Consider the following 24,806-nt stretch of genomic DNA (forward strand, 5'->3'; position numbering starts at 1 on the left):
CGAAAGACGCAGTAGACAGCAAGCAGCGCTGCCGGCAGAGCTGGGAGCAGAGCCGATTATTATATTGACTGTAACTTGTGTTATATTTATCCGATCACATTCAAATTTTGGGATCTGGGGTTTTATTTCCAATATTATCATATATGTAAATTTCATAGCGATACTCCAATTTTTATGAAAATGTTTCTTCTAGAGCTATATTATATAATGGTCCGATCCTGATGGTTTTCATACTTTATTTTTCCCGGATAATTTTATAATACCCTCTGCAAGGGTATAAAAATGTTTTCTTTAAGTTACTTTGAAGCCGAGAAAATCACAACTAACTACCAACAAGTAAAAAGAGTTCTTAATAAAAAATTGAAAGATATTGGGGAGGGGGCAACGGACGCCTGTCTACACCTGTCTACGCCTCTGAATATAGTACAAATTTTCCACAATTCATTGATGATTCTTTTTACTTCTATTTTGCTGGTTTTTCTATTGTTTTCTTTCCTTCTTTTTTTTTTTTATCTGCTAACTAAAACATTTGCTCTTTGTGTTTCAGCTCCTTGATCCTGTCAATAGTTGAATATTTAGAATTATAACTTTTGCTTTGATAAAACTGATTTTTTTTTGTTTTAATCGATATCTTTGTTGTTTTCTCAACTAACTTCCAATCGAAATGAAAGTTTAGTTCTCTCTTTTTTTTTTGGATCCCAGTAGGCCGTGTCCGTTTGAAATTTTCATAGATGTTGCTCCCGACCAGATTCTAGTCAGTCTAAATCGTAAGCTAGTTCAGCACACATCAGTTGCTAGTTTATTTCTATATACAAATCTTATACATTTTTGTGTTTAGTTTTATATAATTTTTTTGTGATTCGGAAAAAAAAGTCTAAATTCAAAGTTGTTGAAAATTATTAGTGTATGCACCGCGCACAGAAAGTCCTTCCCTCCCACAGGACACACACGAAGTACACCCAGAGACACACACACACACAGAGTGAAAATTCCATTGCACAATGAGTCATCAAAATAATACAGACCCAACAGCCACAAATATACCACAATCGACGGTCATGTATTCCCAATTACAGCCATGGAGCCATGCAGGAGCACCGCCCTGCATGGAGCCGATTAGTGGGCCATCGATACCGCCCCGTGTGGGCACAGCATATGAGACGACCACACGACATCCTTGGCGTCCGGCAATGGCCTATGAGCTGATCCAAGTGAAGCATCTACCCGAACAGCCGGTGACCAATCAGTTGACCAAACAATGCTTTCTACCCACGGGCATGAAGACGGATGGCATGATATTTCCCAATTTGGTCACAGGATTCGATCGTAATCCCCAGCATGCGGCACGTGCGGCTCTCTATACACGTTATACGAACAATGAATGGCATAATAATAATATGACCAAATATTCGGAATCCAATATGAATCGGTAAGTTGTCCCCACATGTGCCCACATCCTGCCCTCCATCCATCCATTGCATCGTCATTTTTGGATTCCCAGCCACATGTCGGAGCGAGTGCGCAACGATGCAGTGCGTTTAATGCGGGAATCCGATGAGAAGGCCACTGCCGGTCAACGTGATGCCGGCCGTCGTTTGGGTGAACGGATCACGGATCTAACATTTTGGCGTAATGAGCTAAACACCGAACTGGAGAAACTTATTGCCGAGATGTCCGATATCAATGAGCTGCAACGTCAATGTGGCAAGGCATTATTGGATCTGGAGATACCATTGCATATTGCCCAAGAATGCCTGTTCCATAGGGAGTCGCGTCAGGGTACCGAGAAGGTTCATGACATTGTCGAGAAGGCTCTGCTCGTGGAGGTCAACAATTTGCGTATATCACGTGATCGGCTCAAGGGTCTTCATGAGAAGATCACCAAACAGGCGCTCGATTGCCGCGGGGCTCAGCATTTGCTTGAGGATGATGTCTCGCACAAGGAATCCTCATTGGGCATCGATTCCATGTGTCATCAGTTGAATAATTATAGTCGCGGCATTACCTATTATGGCGGCATTGAGAAATACGATCCATCTGTTAGCACCCAAGAGTCATGGGCCCAGGCCAGTAGTGAGCATGTAAGACGGTAAGTAATGTTTGCAGCCAATCCTTCTCCAATCCACCACCACATCCTATTGACTCCTCTGGTTCTGCAGTTCTCAAGCAGAGCGTGCCAAATTATCGCAATTGCGCAGTGATTCGCAGAATATTGTCAATGCGGTGGCCGCCACTGTGTGGGATTATTGGAGTAATACCAATAATTCGTTTGATCGACGTTCCCAGGAAATGGCCGAGGCCAAGAATCGTGTACAATTGCATTTGCAGAAGGTGCAGCAGGAGCTTTTCGATTTAGAGAAGCATCTATTTTTGCTGCAAAAGGCCATACAGGATAAATCGATGCCCCTGAAAGTGGCCCAGACACGTCTGGAGGCGCGTTCCCATCGTGAGGGTCTCGAATTATGCAAGTAAGTGCTATTGCCTTAATCCCTGTAGCCACCACCACTACTACCACCACCACCACTATTGAAAATCTTTCAAAATAGGGATCATGCACAGGAACGTTTGGTCCAAGAGGTTCAGGACATACAAGGGACTGTCGATGTACTGCATCATAAGCTACAGGAAACTGAAGCCACACATCAGAATTTACTCAAGACTCGTTGTGCCCTTGAGGTGGATTTGCGTAATAAGGTTAATGCCTTATTTATTGATCGTGAGAAGTGCATGAGTCTTCGACGATCGTTTCCAGTTAGCAATTTGATTCGTTATTAATATCAAATTGCAACTGTTTCAATGTGTTAGTTGTGTTGAATTTTGTTTGTTTAAAACTCTATGAACATTGCCACATCAGGAAATATATGTATGGTATATCGGATTAATTGAATTGAAACTATGAACATCGCCACATCAGGAAATATATGTATGGTATATATCGGATTAATTGAATTGAAACTATAAACATCGACACATCAGGAAATATATGTATGGTATATATCGGATTAATTGAATTGAAACTATAAACATCGACACATCAGGAAATATATGTATGGTATATATCGGATTAATTGAATTGAAACTATGAACATTGCCACATCAGGAAATATATGTATGGTATATCGGATTAATTAATTTGAAACTATAAACATCGACACATTAGGAAATATATGTATGGTATATCGGATTAATTGAATTGAGTTTTAAATTTCAACTACTTAAGGGAAACCCCACCATCTGATTCCTAAAGTAAAATAGTATTTTCCAAAAAAAAGTCTGACTCTAAGGGTTACTATTTTGCTTTTGTATCTGATTTCCAACACTAAAACAGTGTCAGTTCGATGACATTTTCGATAACACAGGCCGACAATTCTGAGGTCATAAAAAAAATTTGTAAAAAATTTGGAATTTTTTTTTTCAAATTTCTATGGTATACTTTTAGGTGCCTTTCGAGTTTATATTAAGAATCGGCGAATATGTTTTAGTTAGGGGCACCTTCTTAATTAAAGTCACCAAAAATAATGTGATGCCTCTGTAATCTGCAATTCCAAATATCCATTCATTATATTTAAATTAAAAACGACCCCAATAATTCAAAGAAGTACATTTTATTTCACATTGAAGATCTCATTTTGTTTTTCTTTGTTTATCATTTGGTTTTTTTGTCTCTTACTGGTATGTTTTTTTTTTTTATTTTTGTTTCAAATTTTCCACTTATTCCACTTTTGTCTTCATCTTCTCATCATTATCATTATCATCATCGTCATTATCATCATATAATTTACTAATTCTTACAAAAACTTAAGTAAATGTTCCATTTCAATGCATAAAATAAGAAACTAAGAAAATATATACGTATGTATATACATATATGTATATATATATATATGTATATATATATATATTCATATAGAATCAAATTCAATTCAAAATCAATTAATTCAATCAGTTTGGAGTTACACAGAGAAAGAGACAGAAGAAGAGATGGGGAAATAAATAAAGTAGTTAAGTTAATTAAGTTTCGGTTAACGGTATTCAAAATAAAGGTTTACAAACTAAGTTAAAAGCTAATTAATTGTTTTAAATGGCAGCTACAAGATTTGAGTAAGTCATTTCTTTGGTCGTATTAATGCGAAAATAATGGTCTGCCAAATTGAATGAAACGTTAAATTTAATTGTTAAGGGTGGGGGGAAAGAACAAAAAACAATAACAAAAAAAAAGTAAAGCAGAAACAGTGAAAGCGAGAGAGAGAGTGGGGGAGAGTTGGGTTGAAATTGGAGACAGTGAGAGAGAGAGAGAGAGTGAGAATGAAAAGATAATATGCTGTTTCGCTTTAGCAAACTTTCAGTGTCTACAACAACTCTTCTTCTTCTTCATTCTTTACTTGGCTCCCGCAATACCGTTACCTCTTATTGCAAATAACTTTGCTCCTGTTTACCGTTACATCAAAATTGGTTGTAAGTTTTTTTTTTGTTTTTTTTGTTTTTTTTACCATTTATGACAAAAAAATTATGCTCATTTTTACCATTTTTTTTTTTACCGTATATATATATATATAAACACTTATTAGAAGTTCGCATGGGTGTGTGGGTCGTGGATGTGTTAGATGCTTAGTTTTTAATAGAAATTCTGTGCTTAAAGAAAACAAATTGAGTTTTTGCTTACATTGTAGGTGTGGTTGTGTCTCTGTGTGTATGTGTGTGTGACTAAACATCGTGCATCGAGCAATAATGTAAAACGTAAGATAGACAGAGAGAGAGAGAGGGAGAGAAAGAGCAAGAGGATAGACGACGTGCAGTGGGTGCAGTGCGCAAAATTTACCTGTTGGGATTTTATTTGGGTATGTGTGTGTTCGTGTCAGTGTTGCAAAACGCCTGTATATTTATAGGTTATGCTCTCTTTATATGTAGGTGGCTTTAAGGGACGGGTGTCTCTTTTTTTCGGGATATAATGTAGTCAGGGTAAAGAGGATTCTTGTTACGTATATATTTCTATTTTTAGCTTTCTTTTTTGTTGTGTTTTGTTTTGTAAGTAGTTTTACGTTAATTTTCTGCTTTTCATACACCAATTGAATTTGCTTTGTTTTTATTTTCTTTTTTTTTTTTTTGTTTTAGGTTTTTTACCATTTGCACTTTTGTACATACATACACGTCTATGTATGTAGGTATGTACATACATATACATTTGCATATATGTGGATGCAGTCAAGTTTCGTATTCAATACCTACAAAATGGTTGTTCTTGTTTTGTTTTTTCTTTTATTTTTTTGTTTTTGCTTGCATACTGTGCTTGTGGATGGAAATATTTATTTGCTTTTTACTGTTATTCAGTTTCTCTTGACAATTAATAAAACGAAAAAAACATTTAACACCGATACTTTTCTTTTTTTTTGTTTTGGTTTTATGTTTTTACTGTTATACATCTATGTATGTATGTGAGTGTGTGTTGGTATATGCCCATATTGTATGCAATAATTTCATTAGTTTCATGTAGCAAAAATATAAATGAATTAATATGAAATAAACTGTATCATTTTGTTTGATGCTATTTTTCTCCCCATTCTTTAAAGTTTTTCCCTTTTTTAGGGTTTTTGTCCTTTATTTCTTTTTTTGTTTTTGTTTATTATTCTTTGCTCGTTCGGTTGCAGTGGTGGTTGTTGCCTGTGCTGTATATGCATTTGTGTGTGTTTGTTTTTTTTTTGTTGTGGATGGTATGTGTACTAGCTAAAATAGGTGGTTATCTTTGCTAAGGACAGCTTCGTGACACGAAACTCCTATGCAAAATATAGAAAATTACAATTTCTTCAATTTTCTCATATTCGACATCAAAATATGACGCTATAGTACATACAAACGCAATTTATGCAACTGTGTGTGTGTGTGTGTGTGGAACATGAATGATTTGGGTTTGTAAACTAAAAATAAAGCAAAAATCAATTAATTAAAACACAATTTGTATGGTCTTTTTGGTTTTTCGTTTTTTTTTTCTTCTCTATTTTACAACATTTCAATTATACGCTCTTGTTTTGTTCATAAAATATAAAATCATAAGGCAAAAATAAACAAAAATAAAGGGCATAATATATTCCATATAATTTTTGAATTTTTATACATAAGTTTCATGAAACAAAGGAACGTGTTGGATGTTCTGGATGCAATAAACCAAAAAAAAAAAAGAAATAATAATAATTGTACATATATATATATATATTTAGGGGAAGAAGAAAGTGCAACGGAAATGGTAATACATGGAAGTAGGAAAAGGAGGCAGGGGGGTGTATGGTAACAAGCAAACAGCATTGGTCCAAACGTTGTGTGTGTGTGTGTGTGTGTGTGTGTGTGTGTATTGCCAAAATACATCAAAAAAGTAGGCAACACTTAAAATATGGATTGTATTAGTGAGATTGCTTGGGGAGTAGTTGGAGTGTTGCAAGTGGTGTACATATATGTGTAAATACATTGTTCGTGTGTGTGTGTATCAGTGTGGGCGGTCTCAACATGAAAAGCTTTTGCTTGATTTGTTGTTGTAAACCAATTTTTTTTTTTACGGATTGTGTTAAAAAGGTTTTTAATTCTTTCATTTGTTTTGTTTTGTTATTTAAGATACGAGTAGTTTTCAATTATTTTTTTTTTTTGGTTTTTTCTTGCTTTTTTGTTTGCTCTTGTGTGGTTGGGGGTTTGTTTGTGTTTGTGTGTGTTTCTTATATGGAACGACTGTGTGCACTGGCCTAGGCTAAGCGATATCATCTGGTGGTTGTTGTTGTTGTTTTGGTTCTATCTTTTTATGTTTCAGTTATATATATGTGTATATATATTTTCACTGATGCTGTTGCTGCTGCTGCTGCTGTTCTACAACTAAATTGTCCTCCAATTCGGCACGCTGGCAACTGCTGCAGCTGGTAGCATCACTATCCTCCACTATGGTAGCATCATCATCGAACTCATCCTCGAAATTTTCGTCATCGTCATCGACATTTTGATTATTAAAGTTCCGCTGCTGCGGCTGCTCGTCGATTTGATGTTCATCAGTCAAGTCAAGGTTCATGCTTTGCTCATTTGTGGCTGTTGTTGTTGTTGGTGTAGCCTGTTGCTGTTGTTGTTGCTGCTGTTGCTCATCTTGTGTTTGTTTCATTAACTGCTCGTTATCCACCTCTTCCTCTTGGTTCTGCTCCATTTCCGTTGTTTCCTCTTCCACCTGATTCACTACATTATTCTTCTGATGTTGTTGTGGTTGTTGTTCCTGTTTCTCCGTCACCTGTGTTGCTGCCGCTGCTTCCAGCTGCCGCTGTTGTTCTAGTTGTTGTTGTTGTTGTTGTTGTAACTGCTGCTGTTGCTCTTCTTCCAGCCTCCTCACCACCACTTCATCCGACTCGACAATACTTTAACCGCTCTTAAACAATAAAATGGCCACCTGGCCCAAATAGAAATAAATGAAATGACGCGTCTCATGTGTCACATAGGAGCCAAAATTGCGTCCAACAATGCAATGCCATGTGGGATTGTATTTTTTGTCGAACTCCTTCTTGATATAAGCAGCAATATCCTGAAAGAAAATGAGAGAAATTGAAATCATTAATAAGCTAATTATTTTTTTGTTGTTTGTAATCAGTTAATAAAGATAAAGAAGCTAATAACAAGAACTGTCATTGTTTTGCACAACAAACAGAAAGCTACTAAAGAAAACTGCCGAAAAAGTGTGTCTCTCACTCTCACTCACTCACACGCACACACACACACAGAGACACAGAGAGAGAGAGAGGGAGTGAAATAACGATAGCTGGAAGGAAAAACACATGGCTATGGGGGCTAAGTGGCTGCTAACTGTTTTGAAATTAGCGGCGCAAACGGCAAACTCAATAAAATTGTTGCCGAAACACACAACCAAAGAACAAGCCAAAGCGTCAGGCCGCCCCCCCCACCCACACAAAGCGCCTCGCCAGGCACATTTAGTCAGCTGCCTGTCACTAGGGTAACCCAAAATGTGACCTCAAACTGGCAAAAAGGCAGCTACAACAAGAACAAGCTAAAAGCAAGCCAGGCGAAAGGGAAGGAGGGAGTGTGGGTGGGGTTAGTAGTAGTTAGAAGTTGTGGGAGGCAGCAAAGTTTTTGATTTTATTTTTTTCGTTCTTTGTTTGTTTGTGCTAATGAGTTAGTTATGATTGGTGGCGTTGTTGTTGTTATTAGTTTCTGCTGTTTGTTGTTGGTCGATTAAGCAATTTAGTTGAAATTAACACACAGTTTGAGCTGCACTTAAACCACTTCAAGGACACACACACACACACACACACATATATAACTACTGAGAAAAAGGGACAGCAGAGAAATAGATAAATTTCTGCAGTTTAGTGCATAAATGTCAAAGGTCATTGTCAGTTGGTTTAGCCAAGAAAAGCCAGGGTTACACGCCAAAAGCACTCACAACAACAACCCAGTAAACACACACACACACTTACGCGCACTCACACCACAGCACTACATACACATTTGTGCGTATGTAAACGCTGTGAAATTTATTGTAGTCTACCCAAAAGGCGCACAAAGTGAAAACAAGTCCAAAACCAAAGTTACAACTGATCCAATATAAATTAGAAATTTTGCAAAAACAATAAATTTTAATATTTAACCAAGAAACAAAACGATACTCTACATTTGTACGGACGGACATGGCTAAATCGATCCTGATTGATCGATAATATACATATGTATATACTTGAGATGAGGTCGGAAATGCTTCCTTCTATCTGTTACATACATTTTGACGACTTTAATATACCATGTCGTCACCCTATGGGTGTCCAAAGTAATTTCAAGGGTATTTTCTCCAAGCTTTTACTCACTCAATAAAAAAAACTATCATTTATTATCATTCAGTAGCCATATTCAACTATAAGAACTTTTGAAAACAACCTTAAAACAAATTATTCAGCACAATTGTGAATATTATTGACGATTTTTAGTAAGGCTTTTGAAATTTGTTTAGCCTATGATAAAAAATCGTATATATTAGTACGATTCATTGAATTTTGATTGTCAAAAGATTTGTTATTATTATTTTGGCCAAATGAAAAAGTGGGTATATTAGAATTATAGTTGGTAATTATTATTAATTTTTCCACAAATCTTTGAAAATCAGGAATCTGATCGCAAAACTTGTCACATATTATTTATAAATGGACATTTGCCCAAGTCCTCGATATTAAACCTATTAATCTGGCTATATTGCGCATGATTTCTTAATAATGATAAAATGATATTAATGAAAATGTCCATTTTGACTTATATAATTGATCGTATTATTGCTTGCCTTTAGTTAGTTAACACATTTGGTTAATTATTGTTATATTATTTCAGTTAATTAGTTGATTGGTGGCATTTTGTTCTCCTGATTTGTATTAGATGATGATTATGAAATGCTAAGTAAGCGTTTCAGCTTAACGGTAATAACCTTATGTCGTTGTTGTTGGTGGTGTTCTTGTTCTTTCAACTTGTTATCCCTTAAATATGACGTTCTCAACTACGATTTACACTGGCAGAAACAGCAGCAATAAAAATGTTATCTCATTATCTCTCTCTCTCTCTCTTTCGCTTTCCCTCTCTCTTTATCTCACTGTCGTTTTTAACAAAATACCTAGCGTTGGAAACTTTAAAAGCAGACGGAAAGTTTTTTCTTTTTGTGTTTTTTTTTTTTTGCCACACATTTGGAATGTTGACAAGGAGAAGTGTACGAGAGAGAGAGAGAGAGAGGGAGTAGAAGAAATGAATGCGTGCCAAGCCATAAACTTAACCCGGTAACCTCAAAATAAAAATAACAAAATGAAGGCAAAGAAAATAATAAAAAAAAAAAAAAAGAAGAGAACAAAAAACCCCAACATAAAGCTGATTTAGCTGAGTGCCGTGCGACAACGTCCATGTCCAGGTGGTTGTCGTCATCGACTGCTCTGTGTCCCCTCCCCACCCAAGTCCTTTAGTCCTTTTTAGTGGTGATCGCTATTAAGTCATTGGGTTGGTGTGGTTGAGAACTTTTTCCTCCTCCCTCTCTCTCTCTCTTCCACCAACTACCCGTCAACCTGTCGTGTTTGCTTGGCGAACATTTTTACTGCAGTTAGTATTTAGTGTAGGATCTTCTCTCTTACTGTGCTACTGCCACACACACACACATCCTGTTTGTTTGTTTGTGTGGTGTGTGTGTCAATGTCGTGTCAGACGACAATATAAAGTTGATTGTTTTATATTCAATTTGGTTTGAGGGCAACAACTACCCCACAATCAACTCAAACACAGCAACAATGTCATGGAATTTGTTTTGGCAACGCCAAAAAATTGAACATTTTGACATAGAGAGAAGTGAACCACCGCCGCCATGTTAAGGAATTTCGATTGAGAGCCAGCCAGAAAGCATTTCTAATATAATCTATATATATGTATATATATGGGGCGAGATGTGTGGTGGTGTGCGTGTATTACTACGGCCAGTTGGCTGCTTGATATATAGAAATACATATATTCTGTGCCATATGACGATAATAAAAATCAACGTTCAACATATTGCAAAAATTAGTTCAACTTAATTCATCTATATTTAGCGATCGATTAAATCCATTTGCTATTAAATCAATTTCAATTTCAAGTCCTGAACTGAATTTAGACCCAAAAAGTATGCTTAATTAAGTGTTGGTGAAAATAAACATTATCTTATTATTAGTTTAGATTAAATATTGTTCAAATTGTTTAATTTTCAATTTCAATAATGCATTTAGATTATTTACAGACATTTCCAAAACATGTATCCCTAGATGTATGCTATATTTAAAAGGTAGTGTTGATTAACACCTCAATAAAAACTGTAATGATATTTCAGCTTAAATATTTCAAAATGTGATATTTTCAATCTTTTTAGATTATTCGCAGACATATTATAAACTGAATTTTTCTTTTTGCAGTGCCCCCAAAAGTATGCTTAGAATATCCAAATGAAGCGTTGAAGTAAATTATCTCTTCATCCTGCATTGAAGAGAAGAAAAAAGAAAACCTAGCGCGTATGATAGCAAATTCCCTTATCTATTTGTCTATCTATACATCTGCGGGTAAATATATTGAAAAAAAAAGTTCGCCCCATCGAAAAAAAAAATACATTCATCAATATCAATAATTTACTACAGTTCTCTGCAATTTCAGTTCGGCCTATATCATGTCAATGTATATATCCTATCTATATGTTTTTTTTGCCTATATGTATATCGTGTGCAATGGAAATGGCGACGTCACTTAACGACATACATGGCTATACATGGCTATACATACATATGTACTTATATACATACATATAAATATATATATATATATATATATATATAATATGTAACTATCTGTATGTAAGAGTTACTCTTGTATTCTGCCCGCATATTGATTAAACATTTGGCCACGCAAAAAAACAAAACTTACACACACACACACAGCAAATACACACTCTGAAAGGATACCTCCGCCTGCCTTCTCCTCAACGCCAACGCGAACGCCTCACCACAGCAGTTTGCAACAAATTCAATGCAATATTGTAGTATTCTTCTTCTTTTTATTTTTTTATTGTTATCAATTTCCTTTTGTTTTGTTTTGCGAGACATGAAAAAGAAGCAGCAACAAAATGCAGCAGCCAACTAACCAACCAACCAAACAAACACAAACAGGCAACGAACCAGCCAGCCAACCAGTTAACCAAACAAACAAACCAAACAAACGGGACAAGAAATAAAAACTAATTAAATTTATTTTTAAAACTTAAACAAGGAGAAAGAAGGAAGTCAGCTAAACCCGGAGATAAAGGGTGGAGAGAGAGTCTTGAGAAGAAGTATGAGGGGGGGAAAGGGGGGGGGGGGCATAGGGAAGCTGCAAAATTTATATCGCTTGGTTCTGTTGTTGCTGGTTGTTTTTGGCCTCCATACCTTACTTCTGCCTCTCCTGCCTGCTCCTTCTATGACACGGCTACCAACCTACTCTCTATACTCGTTACCCCTCAATCTCTTGTCTCTTGTCTCTATCTCTCTCTCTCTCTCTCTGCTTGTTGGCTTATTTGGGGCTTTGCCTTTTAAATCGCTGCCGCAACCAAGGCGCACAACAGATAGAACAATATAAAAAAGTGAACCGAAAAAAAGCACACCCATAATGCCTATAGATACAATTTAAGCTGCTCGGAAAGGTTGCGCGCCCCTAAAAATATACAGCACATAATTTTCTCTTTCTATATCCCTTTACCCCCCGCATTAGATCCACACAATATGTGTGTGTGTGTGTGTGTGTGTGAAGAGCTTAACCCTAGTGTGTGTGTGTGTGTGTCGTTGGGAGGCAAAGAAAATGGGGTTAGCTTGGGAATGAGAGAAGGGTATTAGTTGCGTATCTAATGGATACCAAATTGTTTTTGCATTTCAGTTTTCTTTCTATTCATTTTTTTTTTTTCGTTTTTTCTAGTCTAGACTCATGGGTAGGAAATTCCGAAAACTCATAATCAGCTTTTTGTTCAAATTGATTATAAATGCTTATTGATTCAGTTTCTCGCCCTTCTCTTCCCACCCCACCCCATCATGGGCTTGACCCGATCATTTGCATAGATTATGATTGTGAAAATAAAAGAATAACATGTCGATCATTAAGAGAACAACCTTATAAGTTTCTAATGATTGGTTTCTTATTCTTAGCATACTTTTTCGAGCAATCTAAAATAAAAGAAGTTTGCTTATTCAAGTCTAAGAAGGTAAGTTTAGCTTCTTCTCACTCTCATTCTGTAGAAGAAGCTCAAGAATATCGCTGACAACACAAAAGTCTATTACGAAATAAAACAAAGAGGTGTAAATTCATCTTTTCAATATATTCCATACGAATTCCGAATTAAGTTCATGCCACATTCTTTTCATGAAATGATTTTGTGAAAGTTTGTTTTTCAAAATTCTATATTTAGTAACGAATTTAAGTGTGTTGCCTATGCGAATTTGATGTAGGCGGCGCGGTGCACATTGTAAATATATTTTTAGTTGCATTTTCGACAAAAAAATAATAGTGAATTTGCGCTCATCATTCACATTATATAATTGATTTCGTCAATATTTTTCTTAAAGGGGCAGAGGCAGGGGGAGATGAGGTGGTGTTCAAAAAGGTGAAATGTGCCGGAACATAATCATTTTAAAATTTTGCCTGAGCAATTAAATTTATCTTCTGGGAAAATAGACGCACACACACACACACACAAAAGAATAACAAAATCCATATTTAATTACCTACAGACACACACACACACATAAAGAAAACAAAGCAATAATAATGCCGCACTTATTATTATGCAATAAGCAGAATAAGAAGAAGAAGCAAAAGCAAAAAGAAGACGTTGGTGAAGAGGGAGAAGTAGCCAGAAAAGGCAATCAATCGCCCGTTTCTATGCATGTTTGTGTGTCTGTCGTGTCGTGTCGTCTGTGTTTGTATTGGTGTGTGTGTGGCACATATATTTTATTTATAGCAACAAGAGGCAGGCTCAACCTTGTGGGCGGGGTTAGGTGTTTTCAGTGACAACATTTTACGTGTTTGTGTGTGTGTGCCTTACTCTCTTTCTATATATATATATATATATATGTATGTATGTGTCCATGTGAGGGATGGCAGTGGAAAAACAAAAACTGTGGCATACTTTCAGGCAGCGCGTGATGTACGCATTTTGCTTTTACTGCTCAATTAGCAGACGACAACACCGCCTCCGTCGCCGCTGCCGCCGCCATGCCTAGAGATTCACTAGTCTACATCAATTCTCCCAATCCCCCTTCCTCACCCCGCTCTCTCTCACTCTTCTCAATTTAATACGCCCCCCTCCTCTCTTATACAATAACAATAATAACAAAAACAACAACAACACTTCCGCTGTGATTTCAAGTTTACTTTGTGTTTGCTTTCAACGGCTCTCAGGGCTCTCAGGTCTTGGTGACCCTCCTCCTCTCTAGCCCTGTCGATAGCCCGCCCTCCATTCTCTTATAGCTGCCATTGGCATTGACAAAGGCAACTGTGGCGACTCTGCCCTTCCTCCCTCCCCCTTCCCTTTCTTTCGTTTCGCAGCAGGCGCTATCACTGACCAACAAGGCAATTTCTCGTAGTTGGCGGCTTTTGGTTTTTCAAACCAATGTTGTATGCATATTGATTATTCAATTTCTTGGACTTTGTTGTACCATTTTGTTGACATTGTTTGCTGATTTTTTTTTTTTTTTTTGTTTCCTTTTGTTGTTGTTTATTTTAGCTTGAAAGCTTTTCGATCTATCTTTCTCTCGCTCTATCTGTGTGCCGCCGCCTTCGTTTTGGTTTTTTTTTTGGTTCCAACTGTTGATGATGATGGCCAGTTTGTTTGTTTGTTGCAGGAGGTCAGGTCAGTCCATGTCATTGCCATTGTGACAAGCTTTAGTTTTTATTTCTTTAAATTTTCATTTCAAATATGCTTAGAAATTAACCCATAACCCAAAGGTTGGTGTGGTTGTGTGTGTGTGTGGTTGGTGTATGTGGTTGGTGTGTGTGTTTGTGGGCACAATTTTGGTTAGTTTCAATTTGACAACGGGCGGCAAGTTAACTAGTTAATTTCGCAAAAGGTCAACCACGAATTCAATTACGAAATTCCAGGAAAATGCAAAATGCATAACAACAAGTCAGCCAAGCCAGCCCAGCCACATTGCTAAAAGGCAGCAGCAGCACCAAAGGAAGGACACTGTGGTAAAAGTAGAGAAGGGAATGAGGGAGTTCGCTCTGGCACTCTTCTGTGTGTGTGTCTCTCTCCCTCTCTCTCTCTTGGCAAGAAAAATTATTAAATGCCATGGCCAGAGCTTACCAGGCTAGGCCAAAAATGGAACTTTGTTGTTGTTGGAAGAATGCGGGAATGTGGGTGGAAAACCGCAGGACTGTAAAATCGGTAAACGCAATGGGAAAAACGCAATACCAACCAACGCACCGTAGAAAGAAAACTAAAGCACACTCATCCCATAACTTGAATGACTTTCATATTTCTTTCAATAGCCTCTGGGTCCTCAGGATTATTAACGACGACGTTTTGGTTAAATGGTCAACAAAATGAACAAACCACATTCGAACCTCAAACGGAAATGAAGCTTTTGAGAATTGTATTTCTCTTTCTACCTGTGTATACACACACACAACATACACATACATATATATAGGAAACGATTAAAAATTCGCAATATTGCATACACCTAGAGAGATTAATTTTTGTTTTTTCTTGAAATTCAAATTGAGAATTCTCTACTGCTATACATTTTCTCTCCATTTTTCTACTTTTTTGTGTTTGTATATTTACTTAGGATTTTTCTTGAATTGAATTTTGTACAACTTTTCTTGCAGCACAGAGCAAAAAGAAAAAATTTCAAATAATAAAAGTTTGCTCTTTTATGCCGCAAAAAAAGAAAAAATATAGAAGAAGCCAAAAGAAGAAGGAAGAGTAAATGAAGTTGAATGGATGGGTTTGGTTTGGTTTGGTTTAGTTAGGATGAGTTTTGGTGTTCGGTTGTTGTTGTTGTAGGAGGAGGGAGGGCGGGTGGTTGGCAGCAACGCATAAAAGCAAATCAAGATAATTGGCAATGCCCCTCGCCTTGTGGATTGTAGCGCATGGAAAGCTTTTATAATCCATTCACATTCACTTAGTTGCATAGCAACACCTGTTGTACTGTCTGTGTGTGTGTGTGTGTGTGTGTGTGTGCACATACATTTGCATTTATGTTGGTAGTCTGCAAAAAAGTCTTTCTATACTTGCAGTCCTTGTATTTTGTTGGTCTTTTTTTTGGTTTAGTTTAGATTGAGTGGCCTAACCAATGGATTTTCTAGGTTTTTGCCATTGCATTGTAATCGGGGGATACGAAATAAAAAAAAAAAACCTGACAAATACATATTGGCTAAATTTTAGTATTAAAATCTAACATCTAACATCTGAATTCAGTTAAATTGTCTATAGTAATGTTTTTTCAGTTTTTCCAACTTTTTTTTTGGTTCTCTGGTATTTATAAACATATTTCCACTCACCTTTTCAATGTTGTACTTCTCCAGAGCTTGTGTCGCACAATCAACGGCATCTTGCTGCATCTCCTCGCTCATGTCAGCATTCTTAATAACAGCTTTGCGATCAGACATTTTTGCAGTTGTTGTTTTGCTTTCTCGGTTTTGTATTTACTTTAAAATTGGACTTTCTTGTTGGTTGTTTTGTTGCTTAATTGGATGATGGTAACTGCAAGTAGAAGTTTGGGGGGAAAAGAAAAATGAGCACTGTAAAGGAAAAGAGAAGAAGAAAAATAAAACACTATTAAAAATGGGCATTGCACATAATTAAAGAGCAGGCTGTTTAATCAAGTTAGCTGCATCCACACACACACACACTCACGCAAGTTTTCACACACACACACACACACTCAGATGAACATATGCATATGTATATACATGTATGTAACATAGTGAGACGCAAGCGCATTGAGCGCAATTGGCAAATGTTGCATACTTTTTTGGGCAACTGCTCTGTTCTGGTTTCCCTCCTCCGACCCCCCACCTCCCCTCCTCATATCTGTTCTACATATATTGTGATGTTGCTGCTGCTGCTGCATGTAACATACAATTTAATTATAGATGACAAACCAACATTGCAAATCAAATATCCAGAGCCAATGGACAAAATATATATTAATGAGATACACACACACACATACCCTACACATATACAACTAATTAGCCTTGCAATATGCAAAATGTGAAAAAGAGAGAAACAGTTAGAGCGCAAATGCAGAGGAGAAGCGAAATAGCCTTTTCCCGTCTGTTTTTCTCCATAGATATTCATGGCCTTGAGGACAGGACAACACAGCAGCAGCACAATGATGATGATGTTGATGCCACGCTTGTTCTTTCCCTCTTTCTCTCTCCCTTTTTGTCTCTGTCTTTCTTATTTCATCTATTTGCATCGTTTGTTTTCCCTCTCTCTCTCTCTTCTTTTCTTTTGCATGTGTGTGTGTTCGTGAGCCTGTTGGCCATAACCATCACACCAAGGACAGAACATTTTCTGATGTTAATTCAAATTCAAGGCTTATAACCCCCCTCCTCCCTCAACATCTACCCAACCATATTCTGGACCTCGCTTTGTTTTTTCTTTCTGCCCTCTTCTCTCCCGCCATTCACTTTTGTAGCATACTTTTATAAGCAACGCCATTGCCCCTATTAGTAGAAGGAAAGGAACAACAAAACAAAAAAGGGTGAAACAGAAGAAAAAAAAACCAAAATATTTCAAATGCAATGCAAAATATTTCGAAGAAGGTTTAAAAGACATTGAAAGTTAAGAATTGCTAAAAACCAACAAAAGCTGCAGTACAGCATATGCAAAATGTACATATGTATGTGTATGTACTTGCATATGTATGTGGATGTGCTTGGCATTTATGGCAACTGAAGAAGACTACAAGACTATTCTTTAGAAGGTATATTCAATGAAATGAAAAACTTAGATACTCTAAGCAAGAGCAAGGATAACTACACAAAGTTTTACTATAGTTATTATAGTTGTTTTTTTTTAGGATCCACTCGCCCTCTTCTTGCAATTTAATCGGCATACCTAATAATAATAAAAACAACGACAATTCGTTATATGGGAATGAGAATAAATGGAAAATTCATTTGCGAACCAGGCAACTGAAAAAGTATCAGCAAAATTGAATAGAAGCATCTTCATGAAGTCAATTAGAAATGCATTGATAGTTGGACAAACAGCTTGTTGCCTTCCGATCCCCCCATAGACTGCCGCGCTTCATGCAATTCATTCTGGTCACATACATACACAGATACGCACACACAGACAGACAGACAGACAGAAAGGCAGCGGAAATAACGATAACAACGAAGCAAATCGAAGCGCGAAACTTTATAGTGCAAACCTATGCAACGCGTGTGTGTGTGTGTGTGTCAGCAAAATGAAATTATAACGACAGGCGGACGAGCAGCTAGTAGCTAGTAACAGTAGCAGCAGGAACTGAAACTGACAACATAATACAAGCCTGCAAGCACTTGCAAGTATGCAATGCCTTTTTTTCTCGGGCAGTCCATGTTTCAGTTTTAGTGTTAGACACACACACAGGCAACCAAGGTAATTGAATTTTGAGCCAGAGTGTATATGGTGGGATCCCTATATACGTATGTGTATGTGTGTAAGTCCGTTGCCTTTCATTACGGGCCACAGAGCATTCTGCCATTCGATGTTGCTGCTGCCCCTCCTCGCCTCCCCTCTCCTGACCGCCTAAGGGGTAAAAAACTCGCGATATTTGATTTGCTTTTGGGCCGAAAATAGTTTTGTAACTAGCTAGGTATATGTACTTCATCCACGGTTAATATAGACACCTGACATCTCTGTCAGATCTAAGAAGAAAACTGAATCAATTTGGGTTGTCTATAAAGAAGATAACTTATAACGAAAAAAAATATTTTGACTTTCATAGACAATTTTTGGTTTCTTTTATGAATCAATCATCCATAATATCAAAGAAATTGAAATACTCTTTTTTAAGGTAAATTTAATTAATGTGAAGACTAAAGCATTCGGAAATACTCCACATTCTTAATATTTTTGTAAAATTGAACTTATCATGATAAAATGAAACGTGGTTTAGTTATCACACAAAACTTAAATTCCTAACTTCTTATATTGTTCGGCGCTCAAAAACAACAATGTATCGCGAATACGTTTTTTTTACCTCACCTCAACTCAGTTCGTCTATCTTGCCCACCTTCTCCTCCTCGGCTCAAAGCGGAAACCGCATAAACCATAATTGTTCCATCTACGAATAAATTAAGCGCCAGATTAGGCAACAAATATAGTTAAATATTCTCTAAATTATTTCGAACAATGACGTCAACATCAGACATGGGGACAAACTGGATATTCAAAACTTGGATTTCTCTTCGAAAACTATTATATCATACATATATGTACATATATGTATATGATGGTATTTGCGTGGGCCAATCTGCAGTTATTTTTTTATATTTGCTGCGTAAAAATGCTGCGTCAGCAGCGGGCAGAGTAAGCTTCGCCAGGTAACAAAAAAAAAAAAAAAAAGCCGAATGCCGAAAGCCGCCTTCTCTATGGGAATTTTGAACATTCTTTTTTTTTTTGCATGACAATGCAGCGGCAGCAGCAGCAGTTGCACAACTTCACTCAATTGGAGAACTTTCGCACACTTTACACACATACCACACAAACACAGAAAGAAACAAGAAAAAAGAATTATTATTTTTGTTTTACTCACCTTGAAATTAATTGTTGAAAATTTGTTTTGTTGACGCGAATAATTTCAGAGAGTTAATGACAAAATAGAGAAAGGGTTTCTCGTCTGAAACAATTTTTGAAGCTGCCAAATCAACAGCTGTCATCCAAATGTATAGAAAAAACCAAAATTCAAAAAAAGGCAAAAACGAAAAAAAAAAGTGTTGCCCTAATGTGTCCGTATGTGTGCGGAGGTGTCGTATTTTTAAGCGTATGTGTGCGTGGGTCTGTATGGGAGAATGTGTGTGTGTGTGGACTCCTTTTTAGCGAATTTTGCACGCCGCGCGATTTCACAGTTTTCAATAAAAAAAAAATACGATTACACCATCAAAAATCAGATATCAACATGAAAATTCCTTAATTTGCCGCAAAAAACAAAAAAAAATTTCATGCGTGGGTGTTGTATTTGTATGTGTTTGTGTTAGTTATGTTTACCGCTAAGCGCACTCGTCGTGGTCGTCGTGTTGTTGACTGATTATAAAGCACGTCGGCCGCTGATAACTCGACCTATAGATGTATCTGGAGCTGTTTGCTTGCCTTTCTGTTTAAAACTGATTCGATCGAATTTGCACACACCGCACAGACCCCAAAAAAATGACGAACATGCCTGTCGAATCTCGATGCTGATTGGTCGAGCTGTGGACGCGTCTGGCAGGCGGCATCTGGCAGGTCGCGTCTGGCACTAGTGATGATAGAAATGTGTAACGACCGACTACTTGCCAACCGTAGTCGGTGACTAGTCAATAGTCACTAGTCAATGCACTATATTTTTAGTTAACGAACCTGCAGACGTAGGCGTAATTATATATTAATAATTGTTTAATAATTGATTAGACATTAAAGAGTTGGGCATTCAAATTCAAGAACTCGTTACTAGATGTCGAGTACAAAAACTTTTAGCATCACTATGTGCTTAGGGGTTGCTGATGACAGTGCGCGGTATTTAAAAATTTATCGATTATTTGTTAAAACTGTTGTATCGTTGAGACTGTTAACTCAAATTCTCAGTGGCGCCAAACGGTATGTTAACATAACAGAAGTTCCGAAATTACACTACTACAATAATAATAACAACCACAGTAATAATAATAGTAATAATAGTTGCTTTGTTGTTGGTGTGTGTGTCGGGCCTAGGTGAATAATAGCAACAAGTATCAATAATTTAAATAGCAGTTAAGCGAATAATAAATAATAATAGTAAAAAGAAAGTGTCGCAGACTCACACACAACGAAAAGAAGTTCGCGCGGCAAACAATAGGAAAGAGAAGAAAAGAAACAAAAGAAAAACGCCGACAGGCGACAAAAGTTTTATATTTTATTAAACGAATCATTTGTTTAAATACCACATCTGGCAAGCTAAAGTGTAATAAGAACATAGAAATATTTGGAAGAGTTAAACAAAGAATATCAGCCACAAAAGATAAGATAAAAAAGATAAAAGCAAGAGTAAGCGATCAAAATGCGCAAATTTACAGCTTTTGCGTGCGGCACAGGTGCCGGCCTGGCAGCTTTTTATCTCCAGCGACTGCGCGATCCCAAACAGACAGCATGGGTGCACAATTCGTGGACAAATAGTGAAAGGCCGGTAGACAGTTGGGCTCTTTGGGACAGCAATTGGGACTGCCGCGATCCGAAAAGTCTGGTGCGCCCACAAAAGAACGAACAGCCACAAGAGCAAAATCGCTATAATAGCGACTTTGAAAAAAACCATGCCAAATCCGCACGCCATATTATACTCATTCGACATGGCGAGTACTTGGATGTTGGCGATACGGATGATACTCATCACCTGACCGAACGGGGGCGAGAGCAGGCCAAATTCACGGGCCAACGTCTTCACGATTTGGGTATCAAGTGGGACAAAGTCATTGCTTCGACTATGGTACGTGCCCAGGAGACAGCGGACATAATACTCAATGAGATCGACTACGACAAGGCGAAAGTAACAAATTGTGCTTATCTTAGAGAGGGAGCACCAATTCCGCCACAACCACCTGTAGGTCACTGGAAGCCTGAGGCATCGGTAAGTACAGGACTGCTTCCGAAATCATCTCTCCAAGGAAACTAATTCATTCTACATATATGCGCTCTTCTGCAGCAGTTCTTTCGAGACGGTGCCCGAATTGAGGCAGCGTTTAGAAGATATTTTCATCGCGCCTATCCCGACCAGACCAAGGAGAGCTACACTCTAATTGTGGGCCATGGCAATGTTATACGTTACTTCGTTTGTCGTGCCTTGCAATTTCCACCTGAAGCCTGGTTAAGAATAAGCATTAATCATGCATCCATTACGTGGCTGACAATCAGTCCGTCTGGAAATGTGTCCATTAAGTATCTGGGAGATTCAGGTTTCATGCCCGTTAAGCACCTCACCAATCGCATACCACGCGACGCTAAAAATGTTGTATAGATAATGGTCAGCACTGACACCGCAACTGCCACTCATCATGTTAAATTTGCAGATTTTGTTTATGTAGAAACAATCATCCCTTTTACTATTTTTAAAATATATATTACTTCTATTAATTAATTAAACAACACAAAAGATTGCATAATAATTGTACATTTTAAAATGTCTGAATCCGTTAAATTCAAGCTGCACGTTTTTTTTGGTGTTGAGCAAAATACTGGGAGCTGGTGCATAATCAAAAAACTGTTGGCAACACTTGATCAACTGTATCTTGATCTGTGTTTAAACAAAAAAAAAAAAGGAAACTTAATTTTGCCATTGTGATCCTGAAAAGGCCAAGAAAATGTCTGAAAACACTCTTGCATATGGACATCTGGTTAATTCAATAACCCAGGATGGTAAATTAAGAACGATATTCAATGAATATGATGCAGAACTTCGCGAAAATGAACGTTTGAAAATAGCCAGAGAACGTAAGTTCTTCGGGACTTTACCATTTCAAATACCTAAATGCCTAATTACATCCTTTAACAGAAATACTGACACAGATGAATACGATGGCTTTAGATCATATGCTGGTTTGTGAGGCCTTTGCTGGCATGAATGCCCAAAGGGAGGAGCAAAATAGAGTAAACGGGATAATGGAGCTGTGCTACAGTCAAGTTCTCAAAATGGAGCACTTGCTGGAAAATAAAAAGTTCAAGAATATATGCAAATACACAATGCTGCTCAAGCAAAATGAGGCACAGACTGTGCATAAATCATTGGAAAGCGCGCATAGTTCCGAGCTGGAGAATCTAGCTATACTAGAATGTCGTCATTTCGGTATGTTGAGCGGTTGTGGGACGGGGTCACTGGATTAAGTCAAGTTTTGGCCATTTTATTTACAGTTAAAGAGCTGCGGAATTGTCTGTGTGTCTTGGATAGAAGTCAACAGGAGTTAGACATAGTACAGCGATCTTTTAAAGATTCTCAAATCCAAAAGAAGATGAATCTCCAACGGGCTAACGGGCAGTTAAATTTAAAAATTCTGCATCTTCTTCTTCAACGCAAGGACTTGATTCAATTAAAGAAGACGCTAGCCAATTGTGCTGCAAACAATCTACAACAACAACACCAGCAGCAGCAACCCGTAGCACAGGGTTTACACGTCAGCATCCCGTCGCTGCAGAAACATGGGGATAAGTTCATAATTCAATCCGCTCTAGATTTCTTAAAAAGTTTTCCAACTGGCGATATATCCAATAATCAAATTCAGTCGAATTCAGCTCATGAGCCAAACACCTTACATTCCATATTGATGGTGGATGGTAACAGAAACACTTCGAGCCCGACCAAGCAAGTACGTTTTGCTCCCTCTCCGCTGTACGAGAATGAAGATGATGTCATGGCCAGCACTGATAATTGGGAGGAATTGGTTGGGCGTATGGATATCAATCTGGACAACGTAGAGCAACTGCCAGCAACAATGGATTCGGCAGTGTCCACTAGTTTTGCTGATCCCTCTTCCACTGGATTTGTGATTACATCCGAATCAATCCCCACACCTCGGAATAATTTTGGAAACATATGTCCTCAGCCTCTTACTGCAATTGTAACCACATCCGGATCAGATCCTACCACTTCTCGAGATTCTCTTGCTCCTAAGGCTAAATTTGTTAAATCCTTGACTGCAATCACATTCGCTCAGCCTCCCACTGTTGCCCATAGTGCTAGGGTTGTTCAGGCCTCGACTGCATTTGCGACCCCATCAGAATTGATCACTACTACATCTGGAAATAATTTTGAACGCATTTTTGCTCAGTCCCTGACTGAAACTAAGACCAAATCTAAATCAATCACTGCTACTCCGCACAAAGAGTTTATGTTTAGTTCTCCCGAAAGTTCGTCCACAGCAATGTCTGAGGAACCATTGCTCTTTGCGGCGCAAAATGATGATTTCTTTTTAAACTTTACTTATGACACCAATGGACAGAAGAACAAGGCTGACTATGAACTATAAAATGACATACATTCGTATAGTATTAACTTTCGAGTAGTATTAAATACATATGTGAAGAAATATTTTAAGTTTATCAATTGTTATAAAAATCCATGAATAAAGTTTCCGTTTTGTTAATCATAAACTTTTAAGGTAACAGTTGAAGGGATAAGACCAGATACTGTCGCTCCTCCCGTAATTGATTGCTAGACCCTTAATTGAATCAATATTATAAGATTTCGGATAACTAACTTATGTAAGTACGTACATCAACTATCCTGCTTGGCATGGACACCTACATATTTAACATATGTAAGTACGTACAATACATTTTTATTATCAATTGGGTTAGCTAATAATTAAAGGTCAGTGTTGGTTGGTTTTTCTTTGTTTTCTTTTTTGAATTTTTGGTTCGAGTCGAACGCACAGCACAGTGACTGAGCCATAAGGAAAATTCAGCACCGTGTATCTGTGATTTGTTTGAAACTAGTCTTCTTACATGGTAAATTTTAAAAGTAGTTTGCTTAACAGTAGGACATACATATATATATATATATATGTATATATGCAGGTCAAGCGGCGATTTTGTAGTTTCAGGATTTGCTTCAGCTCTTCGTTTCCCGGTTTACATATCGACAGAGCTCTGTTTTTGAAGAGCCTGGGCGAAACGTTGTGTTATTAAGAGGGATGTGTCAATAAAGCGATCAACACAATTGCTTAGACACGTCTCCGTGGCAGAATCCAATTTATTGCTTGGCTTGCCAATGCATTTTTCCCAGCAAATCTCGTTGAACTCGTGAATCTGCAAAAAAATTGAGAAGTGGCTCCGGATGAAGGTGATAACAACATAATTTAACCACTATCTTTTACCTGAGCATGGACCTGTGCCTTCTGTTTTTCAATCATTAGGAATTCTTGCAATTCTTTATCGTTTGCAGATAGATCCTCGAATTCAGACATGGTTTTCAGTTAAAATTTTTTCGATTCAGTCAACAATTTAAATTTCTCTTCAATTTGTTACCCCTTTTGAGGTTATATAAAGATTTGACAATTTCCACCAGTGTTGTTAATGTTGCCAGATGCTACAAGTTACACAGCAC

At 37.4% G+C, this 24,806-nt stretch overlaps 5 protein-coding genes across 7 annotated transcripts; 3 read left to right on the plus strand and 2 right to left on the minus strand.

Moving 5' to 3' along the window:
• The first annotated feature begins 755 nt into the window (after positions 1-755).
• On the plus strand, positions 756-3,188 carry LOC6648754 (tektin-3). Its single transcript, XM_023179242.2, has 4 exons — positions 756-1,429; positions 1,502-2,089; positions 2,160-2,468; positions 2,547-3,188. The coding sequence occupies exons 1-4, from the start codon at positions 1,002-1,004 to the stop codon at positions 2,773-2,775; spliced, it is 1,554 nt and encodes a 517-aa protein (XP_023035010.1). The 5' UTR covers positions 756-1,001; the 3' UTR covers positions 2,776-3,188.
• Positions 3,189-7,105: 3,917 nt separating this feature from the next.
• LOC6648755 (dynein light chain 1, cytoplasmic) lies at positions 7,106-19,907 on the minus strand. 2 transcript variants are annotated; one of them, XM_015177185.3, is made up of 3 exons: positions 19,751-19,907; positions 16,045-16,246; positions 7,106-7,540 (listed from the first exon to the last, which is right to left on the minus strand). In XM_015177185.3, exons 2-3 carry the CDS (start codon positions 16,150-16,152, stop codon positions 7,379-7,381), a joined length of 270 nt encoding a protein of 89 aa, XP_015032671.1. In that variant the 5' UTR covers positions 16,153-16,246; positions 19,751-19,907; the 3' UTR covers positions 7,106-7,378. The 2 variants fall into 2 exon arrangements, with proteins under 2 accessions (XP_015032671.1, XP_023034997.1); XM_023179229.2 differs by having other exon boundaries at positions 16,045-16,284.
• Positions 19,908-20,361: 454 nt separating this feature from the next.
• Positions 20,362-21,905, plus strand: LOC6648756 (serine/threonine-protein phosphatase Pgam5, mitochondrial). 2 transcript variants are annotated; one of them, XM_002071043.4, is made up of 2 exons: positions 20,362-21,338; positions 21,414-21,905. In XM_002071043.4, the coding sequence occupies exons 1-2, from the start codon at positions 20,775-20,777 to the stop codon at positions 21,723-21,725; spliced, it is 876 nt and encodes a 291-aa protein (XP_002071079.1). In that variant the 5' UTR covers positions 20,362-20,774; the 3' UTR covers positions 21,726-21,905. The 2 variants fall into 2 exon arrangements, with proteins under 2 accessions (XP_002071079.1, XP_023035000.1); XM_023179232.2 differs by having other exon boundaries at positions 21,417-21,905.
• Positions 21,906-21,961: 56 nt separating this feature from the next.
• LOC111519281 lies at positions 21,962-23,895 on the plus strand. Its single transcript, XM_023179053.2, has 3 exons — positions 21,962-22,198; positions 22,260-22,550; positions 22,616-23,895. Exons 1-3 carry the CDS (start codon positions 22,069-22,071, stop codon positions 23,725-23,727), a joined length of 1,533 nt encoding a protein of 510 aa, XP_023034821.1. The 5' UTR covers positions 21,962-22,068; the 3' UTR covers positions 23,728-23,895.
• Positions 23,896-23,943: 48 nt separating this feature from the next.
• On the minus strand, positions 23,944-24,771 carry LOC6648758 (mitochondrial import inner membrane translocase subunit Tim8). Its single transcript, XM_002071045.4, has 2 exons — positions 24,577-24,771; positions 23,944-24,508 (listed from the first exon to the last, which is right to left on the minus strand). Exons 1-2 carry the CDS (start codon positions 24,664-24,666, stop codon positions 24,332-24,334), a joined length of 267 nt encoding a protein of 88 aa, XP_002071081.1. The 5' UTR covers positions 24,667-24,771; the 3' UTR covers positions 23,944-24,331.
• Between the last annotated feature and the right edge of the window lie 35 nt (positions 24,772-24,806).

Source organism: Drosophila willistoni, assembly GCF_018902025.1.
Source record: "Drosophila willistoni isolate 14030-0811.24 chromosome XL unlocalized genomic scaffold, UCI_dwil_1.1 Seg141, whole genome shotgun sequence".
In the NCBI taxonomy this organism is placed as follows: domain Eukaryota; kingdom Metazoa; phylum Arthropoda; class Insecta; order Diptera; family Drosophilidae; genus Drosophila; species Drosophila willistoni.